Source organism: Episyrphus balteatus, chromosome 3 (assembly GCF_945859705.1).
Source record: "Episyrphus balteatus chromosome 3, idEpiBalt1.1, whole genome shotgun sequence".
NCBI lineage: Eukaryota > Metazoa > Arthropoda > Insecta > Diptera > Syrphidae > Episyrphus > Episyrphus balteatus.
Window position 1 is genome coordinate 82,766,687 of NC_079136.1, and position 15,474 is coordinate 82,782,160.

The following is a 15,474-nucleotide window of genomic DNA, read 5'->3' on the forward strand; positions in this document are numbered from 1 at the left end:
CAGGATAATGTGAAAAAGCACAACCAAAGATCTTTAATCTTAGCCGAAGCTACATTTTATTAAAACTTTTCAGCTCCTAAAATTTTATCAACTACAAAAGCAGCACCAGTAATAAAAAATACATTTGTCATCACACCATTAAGATAGACGCAATTCATGTTTGATAGGCCCAAAAAAACTAATCTAAAAAGGACATTTTTACTTGCAGTAATACAAACATACATATATGCAAGTCGGACTTGCGATAATAATTAAATTTAATATTACGATGGACAAAATTATGTCTACTCTGTCCAATGAAAACCTAACTGAAAAATGGCTTGATTTTTAGAAGAAACATGACCTTTTGTAACCGCATTTCAATAAAATTGATATGATTTTGAAATTTTCGGTTATTCTATTTGATAATGTAAATTTCTAGCCACGTTTTTGTAAAAAGCGAGTACTGAACATAATGAAATAATCTTTAATTTTTTTTTTATGATAGAAACAAATATTTCTAAGGAAACAAGAGGTTCACGATACGATCCATTATTTTATTGATTTCAAATTCATAAGTTTAAACCGGTTTCTGAATAGCTAAAACGGACTCCTAGTTAATAAAACCCACGACTGTCGCACGTATGTTCTTATGCACGTATGCTCTTATGTTAAAAGTTGCTTGGAATATTAAAGCTATTTAAAATTTCATAATAGAAATTTAAAATTAAAAGACTTAAAAAATAATATAAAATTTGGTTTAAAGTTCCAAAAACATCGCTTTAAAAGGTTTTGACCTTCAAACGAAGTATTCCACTTAATTTCTGTGTAACAAAGAATTTTTAGAATTTTTTAACACAGTTTAGAGTTTTTTTTTACTGTTTTTTTTTTTTAATACAAATTAAAAAAAAATAGAAATTAAATAAGCCTTTAAAAAGATAATATATATCGACACATAAAAACAAGCCGTTTAAAAAAAACTTTTTTTTATCCAAAATTTTTTTTGAACTTATTTCAAATCGCTTCAGTGGTTTAGGATATAGCTCGAGATAGAAACCGACAGACCACGGGTCGTTTGAACGCGACACTACTCGAAGTGTCTTGCACTCCATATGTTTTGATGCAGAAATGTTCCTTGGGGTCTAAATAGTGAGAAAAAAATCTTATGTTCGTTTGGGTTTCATGGCAAATCGCAAAAAATTTTTGCGATTTGAGTTTTTTTTTTGAACGATTTCCACAAAGGCAGAAATTTTAGCATTTAGTTACAAAACTAACAGATAAGTCACGTTCAATTCCAAATTATGTAAGTGGAAGTTCTGTATGAAAGTTTTCTAGATTAAATAATTGGTTGGTGGAAAAATACTGTTTTTACTTTTAAATTAAAATCCGATATGCTTTGAATTTTAAGCCTTTGAAATTAAGGTTTAAAATTTTTATTCAAGAAAATAAACTTCTGGCCCTAAAAACACATTTTTTTTTTTTGTTAATTTTTGTTTTTCTTTTCATTTTTGTGCTCTGGACCAAATTGAGTTTTTATTTCGTTGCACCAAAACATTCTTTTTTTTATATAAATTAAAATATCATGTGTGATCAACAAATTATGTACGAAGTTCCGGAAGAAAATGTGATGGGCGAAACACACCACGGTGACTATTTCCAGGATCCAGTTAATACTGCCTGCTCTCCACGAAATTGCCCTATAATGCCTTGTGATGTACCAACGTCTTTTGAACCATGTCATCAAGATACAGCAAAAACTTGTGACTGTTCATGTGATATGGATTGTTGTTATGAACAGCCACCACGCCAACCTATGTGCAAGCCCCAAGTCAGTTATGTTCGACCAACTCAACCAATTGAAACAAATACTATTTATAAGTGCTCATATGTTGGAAACCAAGGCTACCAACGAGCTGTCCCAATTCAAGTTCAAGATAGTATCAAACCATTTCAAGGTCGAATGGATGGAAACACCGTTCAAAAGCTTTCATTTCAACCCCATTGTGAGGCAAAACGTGCCCATCCTATATTACCCAAATCAAATACCCAACGATTTGATGGACCGTTTTATGATATGACGAGCCAAAAACACGACTTTGTTCCAAAATGTTATAGTAAGAGAGAGCCTTTAAGGGTTGCCGATGGAATTTTAAAATTCTGTGCACCATTAGAAAAATGCACTGTTAACAAACTATCCTACATGCCATACGACATTTGTAACAATCCTCCACCAAAACCTATGATTCAGAGAGGGAGTTATATTCGACCAGACGCTCCGGGTGAGCGCTGTACAGTTCAGAAATTGAGTTACTTGCCAGTTCCTTTGCCTGCAAAAGAAGATATGCCTTGGGCCAAGAGAATTCGTATCGAACCACCTCGTAGTGGTTCACTTTGTACTACATACAAACTAAGTTTTATTCCAAATTGCAATGTTCAAAGAATTCCAGGACTTGCTCCGGCACAAGGTATACAAATATTCGGTTCAGAAATGCCTGATAAAAACACAGTTTATAAGTTGAGTTATTTGAAATCATGCGGGACTAAACCAGATCCAATTATGCCCAGACCTGGAATACAGATACCTTCTGGAGGAATGGAAAAGTGTACGGTTTATAAAGTAAGTGAATTATAAAATAGAACTATTTTTCCAGAAGAGTTTATAATAATTTTTTTTTTTCAGTTATCGTACCAACCACAGAATTGCTCCGAACGTGCTAAACCTATTCGACCAAGAGGAAATGTTTGCAAGTCAAATGCTCCAATTCAAGATATTACAACTCAAAAGCATGACTTTGTTCCAAAACCAAATTGTCGACGTGGTCTTATTATTCCACCGACATCCATGTCTACACCTAGTTGTCCGATGGAAAAATGCACCATTAACAAATTATCATATTTGCCACAAAAAATTTCCGTTAAAAGTGGCCCTATTTTACCAAGACCTGGGTTGTGTAAAAACGATGGTCCAATGGCAAAATGTACAACATACAAGCTGAGCTATATGCCTGTTGCAATACCTCCTAAGGAGGTACTGCCATGGGCAAGGCAATCGTCGTGTGTTCGTCCGACTGCACCGATTCAGAGTTGCACAATTCAAAAACTTAGCTATGGAGCACCTGGGAAATTTTTGCGAAAAGGAAACTGTGGTGAGTAAAAATATTAATATTTGGGTGGTCATTGAAAATAAATTAATTGTGAGACGCAGCGATGACGTCTCACAAATAATTTGCATAAACCTTTTTTGCGGCATTTGCAAAGCCATTTCGAAAATGTCGCTTAATTTAATAAAAGGCACGTCTATGCCTTTGTTACGTTTTTTTTATAAATTTTAAGGTTTCATTTTTTGATCACTATGGCGTATGAGTAATTTTTTTCGTGTGTAAAAAAATTATATCGCTGACCAATTATTGAAATAATACCACCTTAAAAAAGATCAAAAGCATAATTTTCAAATAAAAAAATTAGCCATCATTAATTTTCTCTGCAATTAATTTCCAAGAACAAAAAAACGTATCACATAAAAATGATTACAAAAATTGATCAAAAATATAAAGCTTTCAAATTTTATCAAATTCTTTTTCCTAAAGAATAACTATATTTTGGGTTTATTGAGAAATTTAGAAATATTTTCTTTTTTAATATTTTCTTTTGGAATATGAAAGTGGAGTTATGGTACAGGTAAAATAGAAGGTACATAAAATCAGCAAATAAATTAAAATCAGCAAACAAAAAAAATTGTGTGGAAGAGTGTTTTTTCGCGGACAAGCGTATAGCTAGGTCGAAAATATATTGAAAAAATAGTTTGTGGAATTTCATCACATGACACATGCTTTTAAGGTGTTTTTGTTGATAGTACGATAACTAAGGCGGTGAAAGTTAGTAACGGATTCTTGTAGAGGAGTCAAATACAAGCATTTTACTGGAGGGGGGGTCTATGTCCCCCCGTTTAGGAGGGAGGGGCAATTTTCTAAAAAAATAACTCAAAATAAAAAAAAAATTATTCAAAAATGACGCCAATACCTACAATTATGAATGATATCTTTTTCAAAAGCCAGTATATCACACTTTATTTTAATTTTTAAATCAAGTTATTTCAATCAATAGTTTTTGAAATAATCGATTTCAAAGTCAAAATTTGGGAAAATTTGATACAATTTTTGTAAGGACTGTGGATTTCAATACGAAATTTTCTAGTAAAATAAACTGCCTAAAATGATTTCTAATCAAAAGCTGAAAACCATTATGTTCCTATGCCGTCTAGTTTTTGAGAAAATTGAAAAATAGAAAAGGTTGTTTTTTGATAGGTTGAGTTTTGTGTGAGAACAAAACAAAGCAGCCGACATAAATTTTGCTAGTTTTTTATGGTGTTTTCGATTGGCCGTCCGGAATCGTTCGGAAGCGTTCAGAAGTCTTCTGGAAGTGTTTTATTCGCACGAAAATGACAGCTAGAAAGCTTCTCAGGAGATAAATTCTCTTCTCGATTCAAATTCAGAATCCACTCAAGAAGCACTAATACATGGATATTTAAAAGTCAACACAATCACTCAATCAGTTTTTTTTAGTTTTTAATTCAAAATTTTAGAAATTAGTTTCTGAAATTGGTTTTTTTAATTTATTTTCAAACAAATAAACGCATTATATACTTATTTAAAATATTTTGCAGACCAACTATCCCGTTAATTTGTTAAATATTACCATTTTTGAAAATTATTTTATAATATTTCGTTTGAAAGAAAAAAAAAATTAATTTATATTTGACATTTGAAATTTTACAGGAGAATGGCAAAAATTTTTTATTTGATTATTCACCAATACAGATATAAAATTTCAAAATTGAGTGGAAGCAATTCAAACTGTTTCATTGGATTTCAGAATGAGTTAATCCTTGAGTGAAACCAATCGAAAACGACATTAATGTCGTTTTCGATTGGAATCACTCAAGGATTCACTCATTCTGAAATCCAATAAAACAGTTTAAATCACTTTCACTCAATTCATTTTTTTTTTGTGTTTGTGTGTTTTTCTTTGAAATTTCAAATGTCAAATAATTCATATTAATTTATTTTTCTTTCAAAAAAAATCATTAAAATTGTTCAAAAACGTTAATGCTCAAGAAATCAATGGTGAAGCTGGCTTCCAAAATATTTTAAGTAAATAAGAAAATTAATTAAAAAATTTATTTCGGAAAACAATAATTTATTTCGAAAAATAAAAAAAAACATTGATTGAGTGATTAAGGCCCATTTGCTCATACTAGTCATAAATTCTCATCTTAGCTAGGTCGAACATAACTCTTGTGTTTTACTTAGTTTATTCTAAGTTGCTAAAAAATATTTATGTTTAACCTAGCAATGATTTACTTTCATGATATAAATCGCTGAGAACTTCAAATTCAAAAGTCAAATCAATAGAAACGTCAAATAATTTAAATAGATTTTGAGCAATTTAGCAATTAATATACAACAATATCGTTAAATTTTCAAGTTTGTGTCTTTATCTTGCGGAATAAAAGTGTAAAAAAGTATATTTGAGCCAAAAATAAGTGTTAATTGGTTAAACAAAAATTATTCGTGTGTGTGTGTAAATGTGCTGGTGTGTCAAAATTAGTCAATGAAATATGACAGCAAAATAGTGCCTCATACAAAAAACTGTGGTGTAAATTGTACCATCTGTGGATGGTTTAAGTTAATGAATGTAAGTTTATTTTTATTAAATTGATAATAATTCATGTCCTTTGTACTACCGACATCAATTTTTGAGCGACATTCTTGCTTTTTTCATAAAATAAAAGTGCCTAGGTAGAACATAACAGCTTAAGTTCTACTATTTCTTCCCCCTTAGTTATGTTAAACTTAGAGGAATTTATGACACAGTTTGAAGTTCGTGCAAACCGTAATATAGAACTTAAGGGTTTATGTTTCACATAAATATTTAAGACTCGTTTCAGCAAATGGGCCTAATTTGACTTTCAAATATTCATGTGTTAGTGCTTTTTGAGTGAATTCCGATTTTAAATCGAGAAGAGAATTTCTCTTCTGAGAAGCGTTCTGTCTGTCAGTTTTGTGCGAATAAAACACTTTCAGAAGGCTTCTGAATGATTCCGGACGCTTCCGGGGAGCCAATCGAAAACGCCATAAATCTCATGAAAAAATTTCGTTTGTTGTAAGAATTAAGAATATACAAAATTATCTTGAGTGAAACTCAGAATTTGTACCACAAAAACTGGGACAAAAATGGTACCCCAATCAAAATTGGCAGAAATGTTTCATTTATAACAGAAACGAAGAATCTAAGCAGTCTATTTTTTTATATAAGGAAAATCCGCGATAAGTTCGATAAAATTAATGGTTTAAAAGGAACCCTTACGATATTTATTAAAAATGTTCAGACCTATCGTGAGTATCACGTGGAATGTTTTCCAACCGCAATATTTTTGTTTGCCCGGAATTTAAAAAGTATCGTGAGTTTCTCCCGAAGGGAATTTACATTTTCCGTTAAACTAGTTTCTTGTTCGGCACCAAAATTTAAGTGAGAGGAGAGCTTTCGACAATCTCGCATATTGCCTAAAAAAAAGTTGAAAATACGGAGAGATGTCCAAACGTGAACAACTTTTCGCCCGGAACTCACAATAGGGGAATAGTGAAATTAAATTTTTCCGGGTAAAATCTTGTTCATGTGAAACTCTTTGCCATGTGAATTACGAATAAAATAAGTCTATACATTTTTTTCATGTAAAAGGGTGTTTTTTTTTAAGTGAAGAGAAAATGTGGGTTTATTGGAAAAATATAGGAAAGTAATAGTAGTGGTATCCTATTGAAATTCATCAATTATGTTTTTTTTTAGATTGAAAATAAGAATCTAAATTTTCACAAATTTGCTAAAAACGCTGCATTTGCAAGAGAGCAAGAATAAAGAGTTTTCATACAAAAAGAGACAATAAAATCTGCAATTGGTCCCATATATTTTTTTTTAAATAAATTTGTAGGGTGTTATGAGTCACAAAAAGAGTTAGTGCCCGTTATAATTTTAATCATTTAACTTTAGTTTACATGTATTGACAAAATTTAAAATACATCCATACATTTTTTTATTTATAAAAATTACATAATTATACATACATACATTTCTTTTTCAGGTTGCTGTTATACCAAAAAATCAATGCCAACAACGCAGTACCCAAAAGCAGCCGTTTGTAGTTGATTTCAAAAATTCATTTTTTTTAGTTCAATAAAACTTGCTTAAACCGTATTTAAAAATAAAATAAGTCTTTATTTTATCATTAACAAAAAAAAAAAACAAATTCATTTACACACACATCGTTTTTCTAAACCATTTGAATGTGTGTCCTCTTAGCCACAAACTTCCTCCTTTTATCCCTCTGTTTCTTCGACTGTGTAGCATCACGGAACAGCTCTACACCTTCTCGCTCTTCAATATCATGTTGCAGCAACTGCAATCCATAATAGTTCATACCCACCATATCACGACATTCAACCGTCAATTGTTGCAAACATTTGATTATCGTTCCAATTACTGGCAAAAGAGTTTGATTACTCGTAATTGGCTTTTGATGGATTCTAAAGAGAAACAGTACTACTTTGCATATGATCTCAGTTTGATCTTTACGATAGTTGGCTAATTTTGGAACTCGCTGGAGAATTTCACAAACACTCGAAAATGGCAAAAGTACAAGAGCTTCTTCCATATCAAATGCTCTTATTCTTTGTAAGGTAGCAAGAAGAAAGTCATCCGATGTCTTTGCATCAAAGGCTATCATCAGAGGATGCAATTCTGGTGCTTCATCAGATTCAAATTCTCTTAGGATTTCTAAACATTCCAGAATACTTTCGGCTCCCTTTTCTGCACCTACCGTCTTACGAGATGGAAGCTTCAATCCAGGTAAGATAGGAACAGAATTATCCTCCCCCGTTGCTAACGTTCGATTCTCGATTTCTTCACGTTCCTCTTCCTGAACATCTTGTAAAACTATTGGCTCATCGGTCCGTTCGTACATTCGAAGTGTGCGATCAGAACCACAGCTAACAACATATCGTCCATTCGGACTAACAGCTAAACTATACGCCTCCCCCACATGACCCGGAAGCGTAATAATTCTTTCAAATGAATCTCCATCCCATTGTTTGATCTTACCATCTTTGCCACAAGTAAAAAACATATGCGTTTTAGGTACAAATTGAACTGCCATTACAGAATCATCATGCGCAAACAACGAACGATGACAATCACCAAAATCCAAACCCCAAAGCTTGATATTTCGATCTGCCGACCCAGTGACAATTATAGTCGAGTCGTATGATATATCCATGCAAAGCACTGGAAGTTTATGTCCATACAGAGACAGATAAAACTTGAAACTATCCAAGAAAAATATTTTGACTGTAGAATCCAACAAGCCAACGGCCAAGAATTTCATATTAGGACTAACTTTAACGCACAAAACCGTCTCTTCGAGTTTCAAAGTGTTCACGTGTAACAGTGATAAGACTTTTGGTCTAGTCACTCCATCTTCGGTATTCGTATTGTCAATTAGTTCGAATGACCAACTTTTTACAGTCGTATCACTGCTTCCCGTTACACATCCTTTCATATCAGGAAGCAAGCAAATCGACCAGAGTTCATTCTCATGAGCCGGAATCTCTTCAACAATTTCACCAGTACCAATATCAACTATCAACAGAACTCCTGATTTAAGGCCAAGGAGAACATACCGATCACCAGGTACAAAACACGAACTTAGAATGTATCCTGTAGGAACTGTTCTTAAACATTGGGTTGAATCTCTATTCCAGAGTTTCATGGATTCTCCTCCGCCAGATGCAATAGCAAGATTATCTGAACTGAAACAAACTGTTCTCACCTCCGATTGATGACCACTTTGGGTAATAGAACGTAAGAGTTTCGCTTCGCTCTGTTTTTCCATAACATTTAACGAAAACATTTTCAAGCTGTTGTTGTTAAGGTTCGTTATGATTCTTAATTCATTATTAATTCCCATCAAAATGTCGATAGATTTAATCTTATTCTTTACTTTTATATTAGAAAGACGTTTAATTTCATCGGAAAGACTTAATTCCTTTGAAGAATCAGTTGCTTCAGATCCAGATTTAGCGGATTTCTTCAATCGTTTAGCCAAACGTGATTTTGCTTCCTCCTGAGAGCAAATATAGAAACTCTCAATGACATCATCAGTTCCATGACAACTTATTACCCTCTCAGTTGGATCAGCAATAAGATTAACCGTTCTTCCACGTCCGGATTTTTGAATTGCACCACAATTAGTCACATTAATTGGACTAATTGTATCTTCATCATCCAAACTGAGTCCTTCAACAGCCGAATGCACTTCTGTAGCTGAAGTATCTCGGCTTTTAATTCTATAAATATTCATAGAACTCTCACCAGTTCCAGCAATCATGAGATCTTTCACAAAAGCCAGAGCCCAGATTTCGGTGCGATTGTCAACGATCGTTTTAAAGCAAGTTTGTGTTTCAAGATTCCAGAATTTGATGTGAGTGTCTTTGGAACTTGACACTACAACATCGTCAACTCCGAATCTTTCGAAGAAATGTGCGTCAGTAATGGGACCGCTGTGTCCGATTAATCGTTGTTTTCCAGTTTGAGTGACAATATCACAAACAACAAGTTCAGTGTCCAAGCCGCCGGATACCAAACGAATACCCATTGCATCGTAACGCAATATGGTCACGGCTGTTTTGTGAAGAGATAAAGAACATACCGATGAGCCAGTAGCAATGTCGAAAATTTCAACCACACCGTCAGAGTAGCCAACGGAAATGTGAATACGATCAGGACTGGCACGGATGGCAGTGACTTCTTGTTTGTCACGTTTTAGAGAAAAGACTTTTTCTCCTAACCTATAATAAGACAACTTTTTTTAAATGTTCATTTCTATTATAAAGTCAAGGCAAATTAAACATACAAAAGTGCAAACCCAGAAATAATTCGCATAGAGCTGAAAATTGGTACATAGCATTGAATTTTCGATTAAGTAAAATGTCCAAAGTTCTCAAAAGTCCCATGTGTGCATAAAAAGTTATTCAAGGTTTAATGTCGAAAATGTAGGTTTTTTATATGTATATAACTTTAAAACGGAGGAAGATATCAAAAAAAGTATATGGTTTACTTGCAGATTTTGTAATTTCCGAAAAAAAATGTTATGACACTTTTTTTTAAATGTGTCAAATGTCGAAAATAACGTTTTTTTTGCATATAACTCTTAAACCGTGAGTCCTATCGAAAAGCTTTTTTTAAAAAACTTGAAGACAATGTGCTCTTCTATTTAAAAACGCTTTTTCTCACGCAAAAACATCAGCATTCAGTTGGCCTCAGAAATGGAACAATACAAAACCGGGAGGCTTGCCGCCGATTTCTGAGGTCAACCCTGCGAACCCCACAGGCGGATCACTAGTATGAAGCAGATACGTGGGATAGTTATGATACCCTCGAGCCTCGACATCATAACAGCGCCGAGAAAAAAGAAGAACAAAGAATCTTTTCTTGCAACTTGCATAAAGAGTCGCCGTTTGTATATACAGTAAACCCAGCATAAGTACCTTTGTTTTTTTAGAACCAAAATTTTAAGGATTTTTGCATATACAGGGTGTCCCAAAAGTAATGGATCAAACGAAATATGCTGATAGGCCAACTTTAGGGCTCTCAGAATTTAGTAACTTGTTCATCCCAAATCCTTACGGTTTTCAATTTAATGCAGTTTTTGTGAATTATCGAAAAATCTCGACTTTGCAACAGTATTTTGCTTCCTCCGGTCATAATTGATTTTTGTTTTTTACAATTCTTTCACTTAAACATTGCCTAATAATAATAAATAATTATTTAATCAAAATATTTTTTATTTCATACGCCATTTTGCTGCAAATTAATTAACAGTTCCATGTTTTATAAAAACTCAATTACTTAATTTTTTTTCAGAGCAACACACTGCAAAAAATTTGTATGGTGTGACACAGGTTAATTATTTTAAAAACTTGCCGTGTTATTGCACTTTTCAAAAATGTATAAAAGTTTCCAAACTTGATGTTAGAACAAAAGATATTACAATTTTAATGCAACAAAACAGGCCTTTTCAGAGAAAAATAACAAAGAAAAATAAACACATTTCCTCGACTGTTGTTTGTTTTTTCTTTTTGAATAAAAGCCTCGATTTTTGTTTGTTATTTTGCTCTGAAAACCCCTGTTTTTTGCATTAAAATTGTAATATCTTTCGTTCTAATTTGAACTTTGGAAATTTTTATACATTTTTGAAAAGTGCAATAACACGGCAAGTTTTTAAAATAATAAACCAGGATCACACCATACAATTTTTTTTCGGGATGTTCCTCTCAAATAAAAGTAAGAAATTGAGTTTTTATAAAACATGGAACTGTTACATAATTTGCAGCAAAATGGCGTATGAAATAAAAAATATTTTGATTAAATAATTATTTCTTATTATTAGGCAATGTTTAAGTGAAAGAGTTGTAAAAAACAAAAATCAATTATGACCGTAGGAAGCAAAATACTGTTGCAAAGTCGAGATTTTTCGATGATTCACAAAAACTGCATTAAATTGAAAACCGTAAGGATTTTTGATGAACAAGTTACCAAATTCTGAGAGCCCTAAAGTTGGCCTATCTGCATATTTCGTTTGATCCATTACTTTTGGGACACCCTGTATAACTCATCTCTTAAGTACCTTTCGCTTAACTACTTTCCCCGCTTAATTACCTGCTATTTCAAATACTTATAATTGAATTTACTTACAGAAATTTCTTTTAAGTACACATTTGAAACAAGTTTCAACAATAAGAAAAACTTCGTTTGCTATAATTCAAAAATTTTACTAAAGGTAAAAACTAACTTGTTAGCTATTTTAAACTTTCAAAGTAAATTTTGTTTGTGAAGGTTATTTTTTTAGTTATCAAACATGTTATTTTTTATTATTGAATAAATAAAGAGATAAGTGCCTATGAGCACTTAAGCGGGTTCTTGTAAGTACTTAACCCGCTTTAGTGCCTATCAAAACGGGGCATTCAAGGTGAGGTACTTATCCGGGTTTTACTGAATTTGCTATTGGAAAAAGTAAAAAAGTCTGCATACTTAGATCAAAATTCGTGTCCACTTTTTCATGGAATTGCCCCTATGATGTTTTCCATAAAAAAGATTAAGATGTGCTTTTTCGTAGCTACCATATAGTTTAGAAGATATTAAGTTTCAGCTCAATGCGATTTATTTCTGGGTTGAATGTTTAATTTTATCGGGCTAATAAAAAAATTAGAAAAAAAATACAAACCTTAAATCCCAAACGAGGGCATTTTCTGCACCACCAACTACAACATATCTGCCTTCTATATTATTATAGACAAGAAAGTTTATATTTGGTCGACCACTGGCAATAATATTAAAAGTTGTATCGAGTTTATAAGCTAAATATTGCTTAGTGAGACCCATGTTTTTTAATAACTTTTATTTTCAAAATACTCAGTTTTAATGCATTTATTTAAAAAAAAAATTACAAGACAAAAAAATTTATTTTGACATTTGTAAACAACGTGCGTTTTGGATGAACAGGGGTGTTATTGAGGTGATAGAGTTTTGCTTGCATGATTTGAAAAAAAAGTAATTTATGAGTGCGTTCAGGGAATTATAGTTTTTTTTTAAATTTTTTTTTGTGTGATTTGGGTTAAATATTTAGCTGAGGATAAATTTTTGACAACCTGAAAGAATATACAATATGGAGAGCTTGTGCAATTCCCAACGTGAAGCTTTTATAAGGGGCGCTAGTTTCCGCTGTTTTGCTAATGGTTCGTAATGGGGCGTATTCATAGCTTAAACAGTCTGCTTTTAAGAAAAACTCGCGTTTATCCCATTTGAATTGCATTGGCTAAAGTCCAGTTTAAATTAAACAACAACTATGAATATGGCCCAAACTCTATAAGCTCCTGGTTCATTTTATTTTTAGTTTGATGGATGATGGCTAGCACCAAAGAAAACGCACGTATTTGTGTGTTTTCTTTAAGGCCCGCCTCAATCGTTGAAAGTGGATAAGCGTGCCGAGCGCCTCCTATCAATGAATATGGCGTTACAGTGTATTAGACATAGGAACAAGCGCTCTGTCAAAATTTTATCGTTTAAACCTTGTAATCAGCTGAAGCGAAACGAAATTTTCCATACAAAATAGCACAGTGAAATCTTGAACGAAAATTATTTTTTCTTGTTTTTGTTTTAAAACTTATTTTCTGATGTTTTTTCTTGAATTTTGTAATTGTATTTTTATTATTTTTCTTTCACTTAAAACCCACTCGATGGTATTTTTTCGTTAACATGTTGACTTTTGAGACTTAAACATTTTTCGTTTCGCTTCAGCTGCGTAGAGCGTAGAATAAATTTTTGAAACCTGAAAATTTATCTTTTCACCTCAATAGTCTCAAAAAAAGTACCCACGTTTTACCGATGTTTTGGAGATTTCGTATACGAATTAAAATATAACTCGATCTGCATAGGTACTAGACTTTGCAAATCTCCAATAAATTATAAAAAAAAAAAAAAACGATTGGCACAGAACTGAGCGATACCAAATCAAATGTCACCCTGCATTCGTTCATTTAAAAAAAGACCAAAACAAGATCCACTTTTGGATTGTGGAACAAATAGAAACGTCACTTTTTATCAACTTGTGCTTGCCGTGTTGATCTAGAAAATTAATAATTTCACAAAAAACACAGTTTTATCTCATATTTTCTAACTAATTCTTATTCAATGGACACACAAGTCAGAAATGTAATTAATTATTCTTTAATTATATAAAATCCACAATTAAATTCATTTCCACTTTCAGTTCAAAGATTTCCTTCTCTTATACAACCGAGTAACCGAATTGTGTTTCACAAGTTGTGTGGACAATTTTTTTACAAGAAATCTTGGTATCAACGAGGTTATTTATATTAAATAAAATAAAATTAGATTGCTAAATAAATATTCTATTAAACATTTCAGACAGAATGTGTTGACAAATGTGTAACAAAATTTGCTCGCTTTAATCAATCTATGATGAGCGTTTATGTTGAAGTACAAAGCGATATCAATACACGACGAAATCAAGAGTTGGAAGCTGCGGCTGCCAAGCAGCAAGCTGAAGCTGCAGCTGTTTCACCAATTTCAATTGAAAGTCTAATAACTGATAATACCAAAGGCAATCTTATGAACGAGGCTGTTTAGTTAAGCATTTTATTTTGTCCAATTATTTATTAAGAATTTAAGTTTTTTTTTTAAGTTATAGTCTTTTGTATATTTTATCATGGTTAATATTTGTTTATTGGCTTTGATTGGGCTTCCAGGGGCTGGGAAAACAACATTTTGCAAAAACATTCTAAAAAGTTCATTAGAATATAATTTCATACACATTTGCTATGATGAATTGTTCAAATATCATCCGGAAAGCAGTGAAGCATCTTTTAAAGATGAACGTACAAAAGTTATAAAAAAAATCGAGCAGATTATAGACGAATTGAAAATGAAGAATCAAGAGGAAAAGGATGACTCCAATATGAATTGTCCAAAGTTATCTGTAATCTTAGTTGATGATAACAATTATTATGCTGGGATGAGATATGAATTTTATAAAGTCTGCAAATCCAGTAATTTGTCTTTTGGTCAAGTGTATTTTCCAGTTGATCTGGACTGTGCCTTAGCCAGGAACGCTTCTCGAGGTAAAAATGCGTTACCGTCTTTTTTAATTGAAAGAATGAATGAGCGTTTAGAAAGCCCTTCAGAGAAGAACCAATGGGAGAGATATACTTTGATTGTTAATTATAATTCTGAAGATTTTGCACAATTTAGTTCGTTTTTGAAAACTTGTTTTCTTAATCCTTTGAAAAGTATACCCAAACCTAACAACAACCCCACAATGGAAGCATATTTGATTCATGAAGTAGATATAGGTCTTAGAAAACGTATAAAAGAGATATTGCAAAATTCAAAAGGAAATATCAGCGAAAATGCTGCAATTTTGAATAAAAAAAGAAAACATATTTTGTTAGAAATGCAAAAAAGGAATGAATTCGATCCATCTTTGAATGTTCAAAGCATATGCGAGAGTTTCAATTTGTGACAATGTTTTTGTTCTTTTAAAAATATGAGAACAAAAATGATGATCAATGATGGAAAAAGTTTTCTAGAGGAATTTGAAAACTTGAATGGTTTTTTTTAAAATACAAATAAAAATAGATGCATTACTCCGCAGAATTCAAATCGTTATTTTTGTTCTAAGTTATATTTCGTTCTAAGTTCAGCATTGAAATCTTGTGTACCTTTTAGAAACCTACAATAATAGAACAAGTTTTTAAAATATTACAAACTAGTATCAAGCCATATAAATGTTTTTCACGGTTCTGCTCTGAAATAAAAGTTAGAAATTGAGTTTTATCTGTTAATTAATTTGTAGATAAATGGCGTAAG

The 15,474-nt window shown here is 32.2% G+C and overlaps 3 protein-coding genes across 4 annotated transcripts; 2 read left to right on the forward strand and 1 right to left on the reverse strand.

Annotated features, from left to right (window-relative positions):
- The first annotated feature begins 1,404 nt into the window (after nt 1–1,404).
- LOC129913653 (uncharacterized) lies at nt 1,405–14,289 on the forward strand. 2 transcript variants are annotated; one of them, XM_055992429.1, is made up of 4 exons: nt 1,405–2,596; nt 2,660–3,125; nt 13,856–13,951; nt 14,014–14,289. In XM_055992429.1, exons 1-4 carry the CDS (start codon nt 1,562–1,564, stop codon nt 14,025–14,027), a joined length of 1,611 nt encoding a protein of 536 aa, XP_055848404.1. In that variant the 5' UTR covers nt 1,405–1,561; the 3' UTR covers nt 14,028–14,289. The 2 variants fall into 2 exon arrangements, with proteins under 2 accessions (XP_055848404.1, XP_055848405.1); XM_055992430.1 differs by lacking the exons at nt 13,856–13,951; nt 14,014–14,289 and adding an exon at nt 7,115–7,243 and having other exon boundaries at nt 1,407–2,596.
- Nucleotides 7,043–12,575, reverse strand: LOC129913652 (WD repeat-containing protein 3). Its single transcript, XM_055992428.1, has 2 exons — nt 12,311–12,575; nt 7,043–9,875 (listed from the first exon to the last, which is right to left on the reverse strand). The coding sequence occupies exons 1-2, from the start codon at nt 12,466–12,468 to the stop codon at nt 7,304–7,306; spliced, it is 2,730 nt and encodes a 909-aa protein (XP_055848403.1). The 5' UTR covers nt 12,469–12,575; the 3' UTR covers nt 7,043–7,303.
- LOC129913654 (L-seryl-tRNA(Sec) kinase) lies at nt 14,194–15,222 on the forward strand. Its single transcript, XM_055992431.1, has one exon. It carries the CDS (start codon nt 14,315–14,317, stop codon nt 15,125–15,127), a length of 813 nt encoding a protein of 270 aa, XP_055848406.1. The 5' UTR covers nt 14,194–14,314; the 3' UTR covers nt 15,128–15,222.
- Nucleotides 15,223–15,474: the final 252 nt, after the last annotated feature.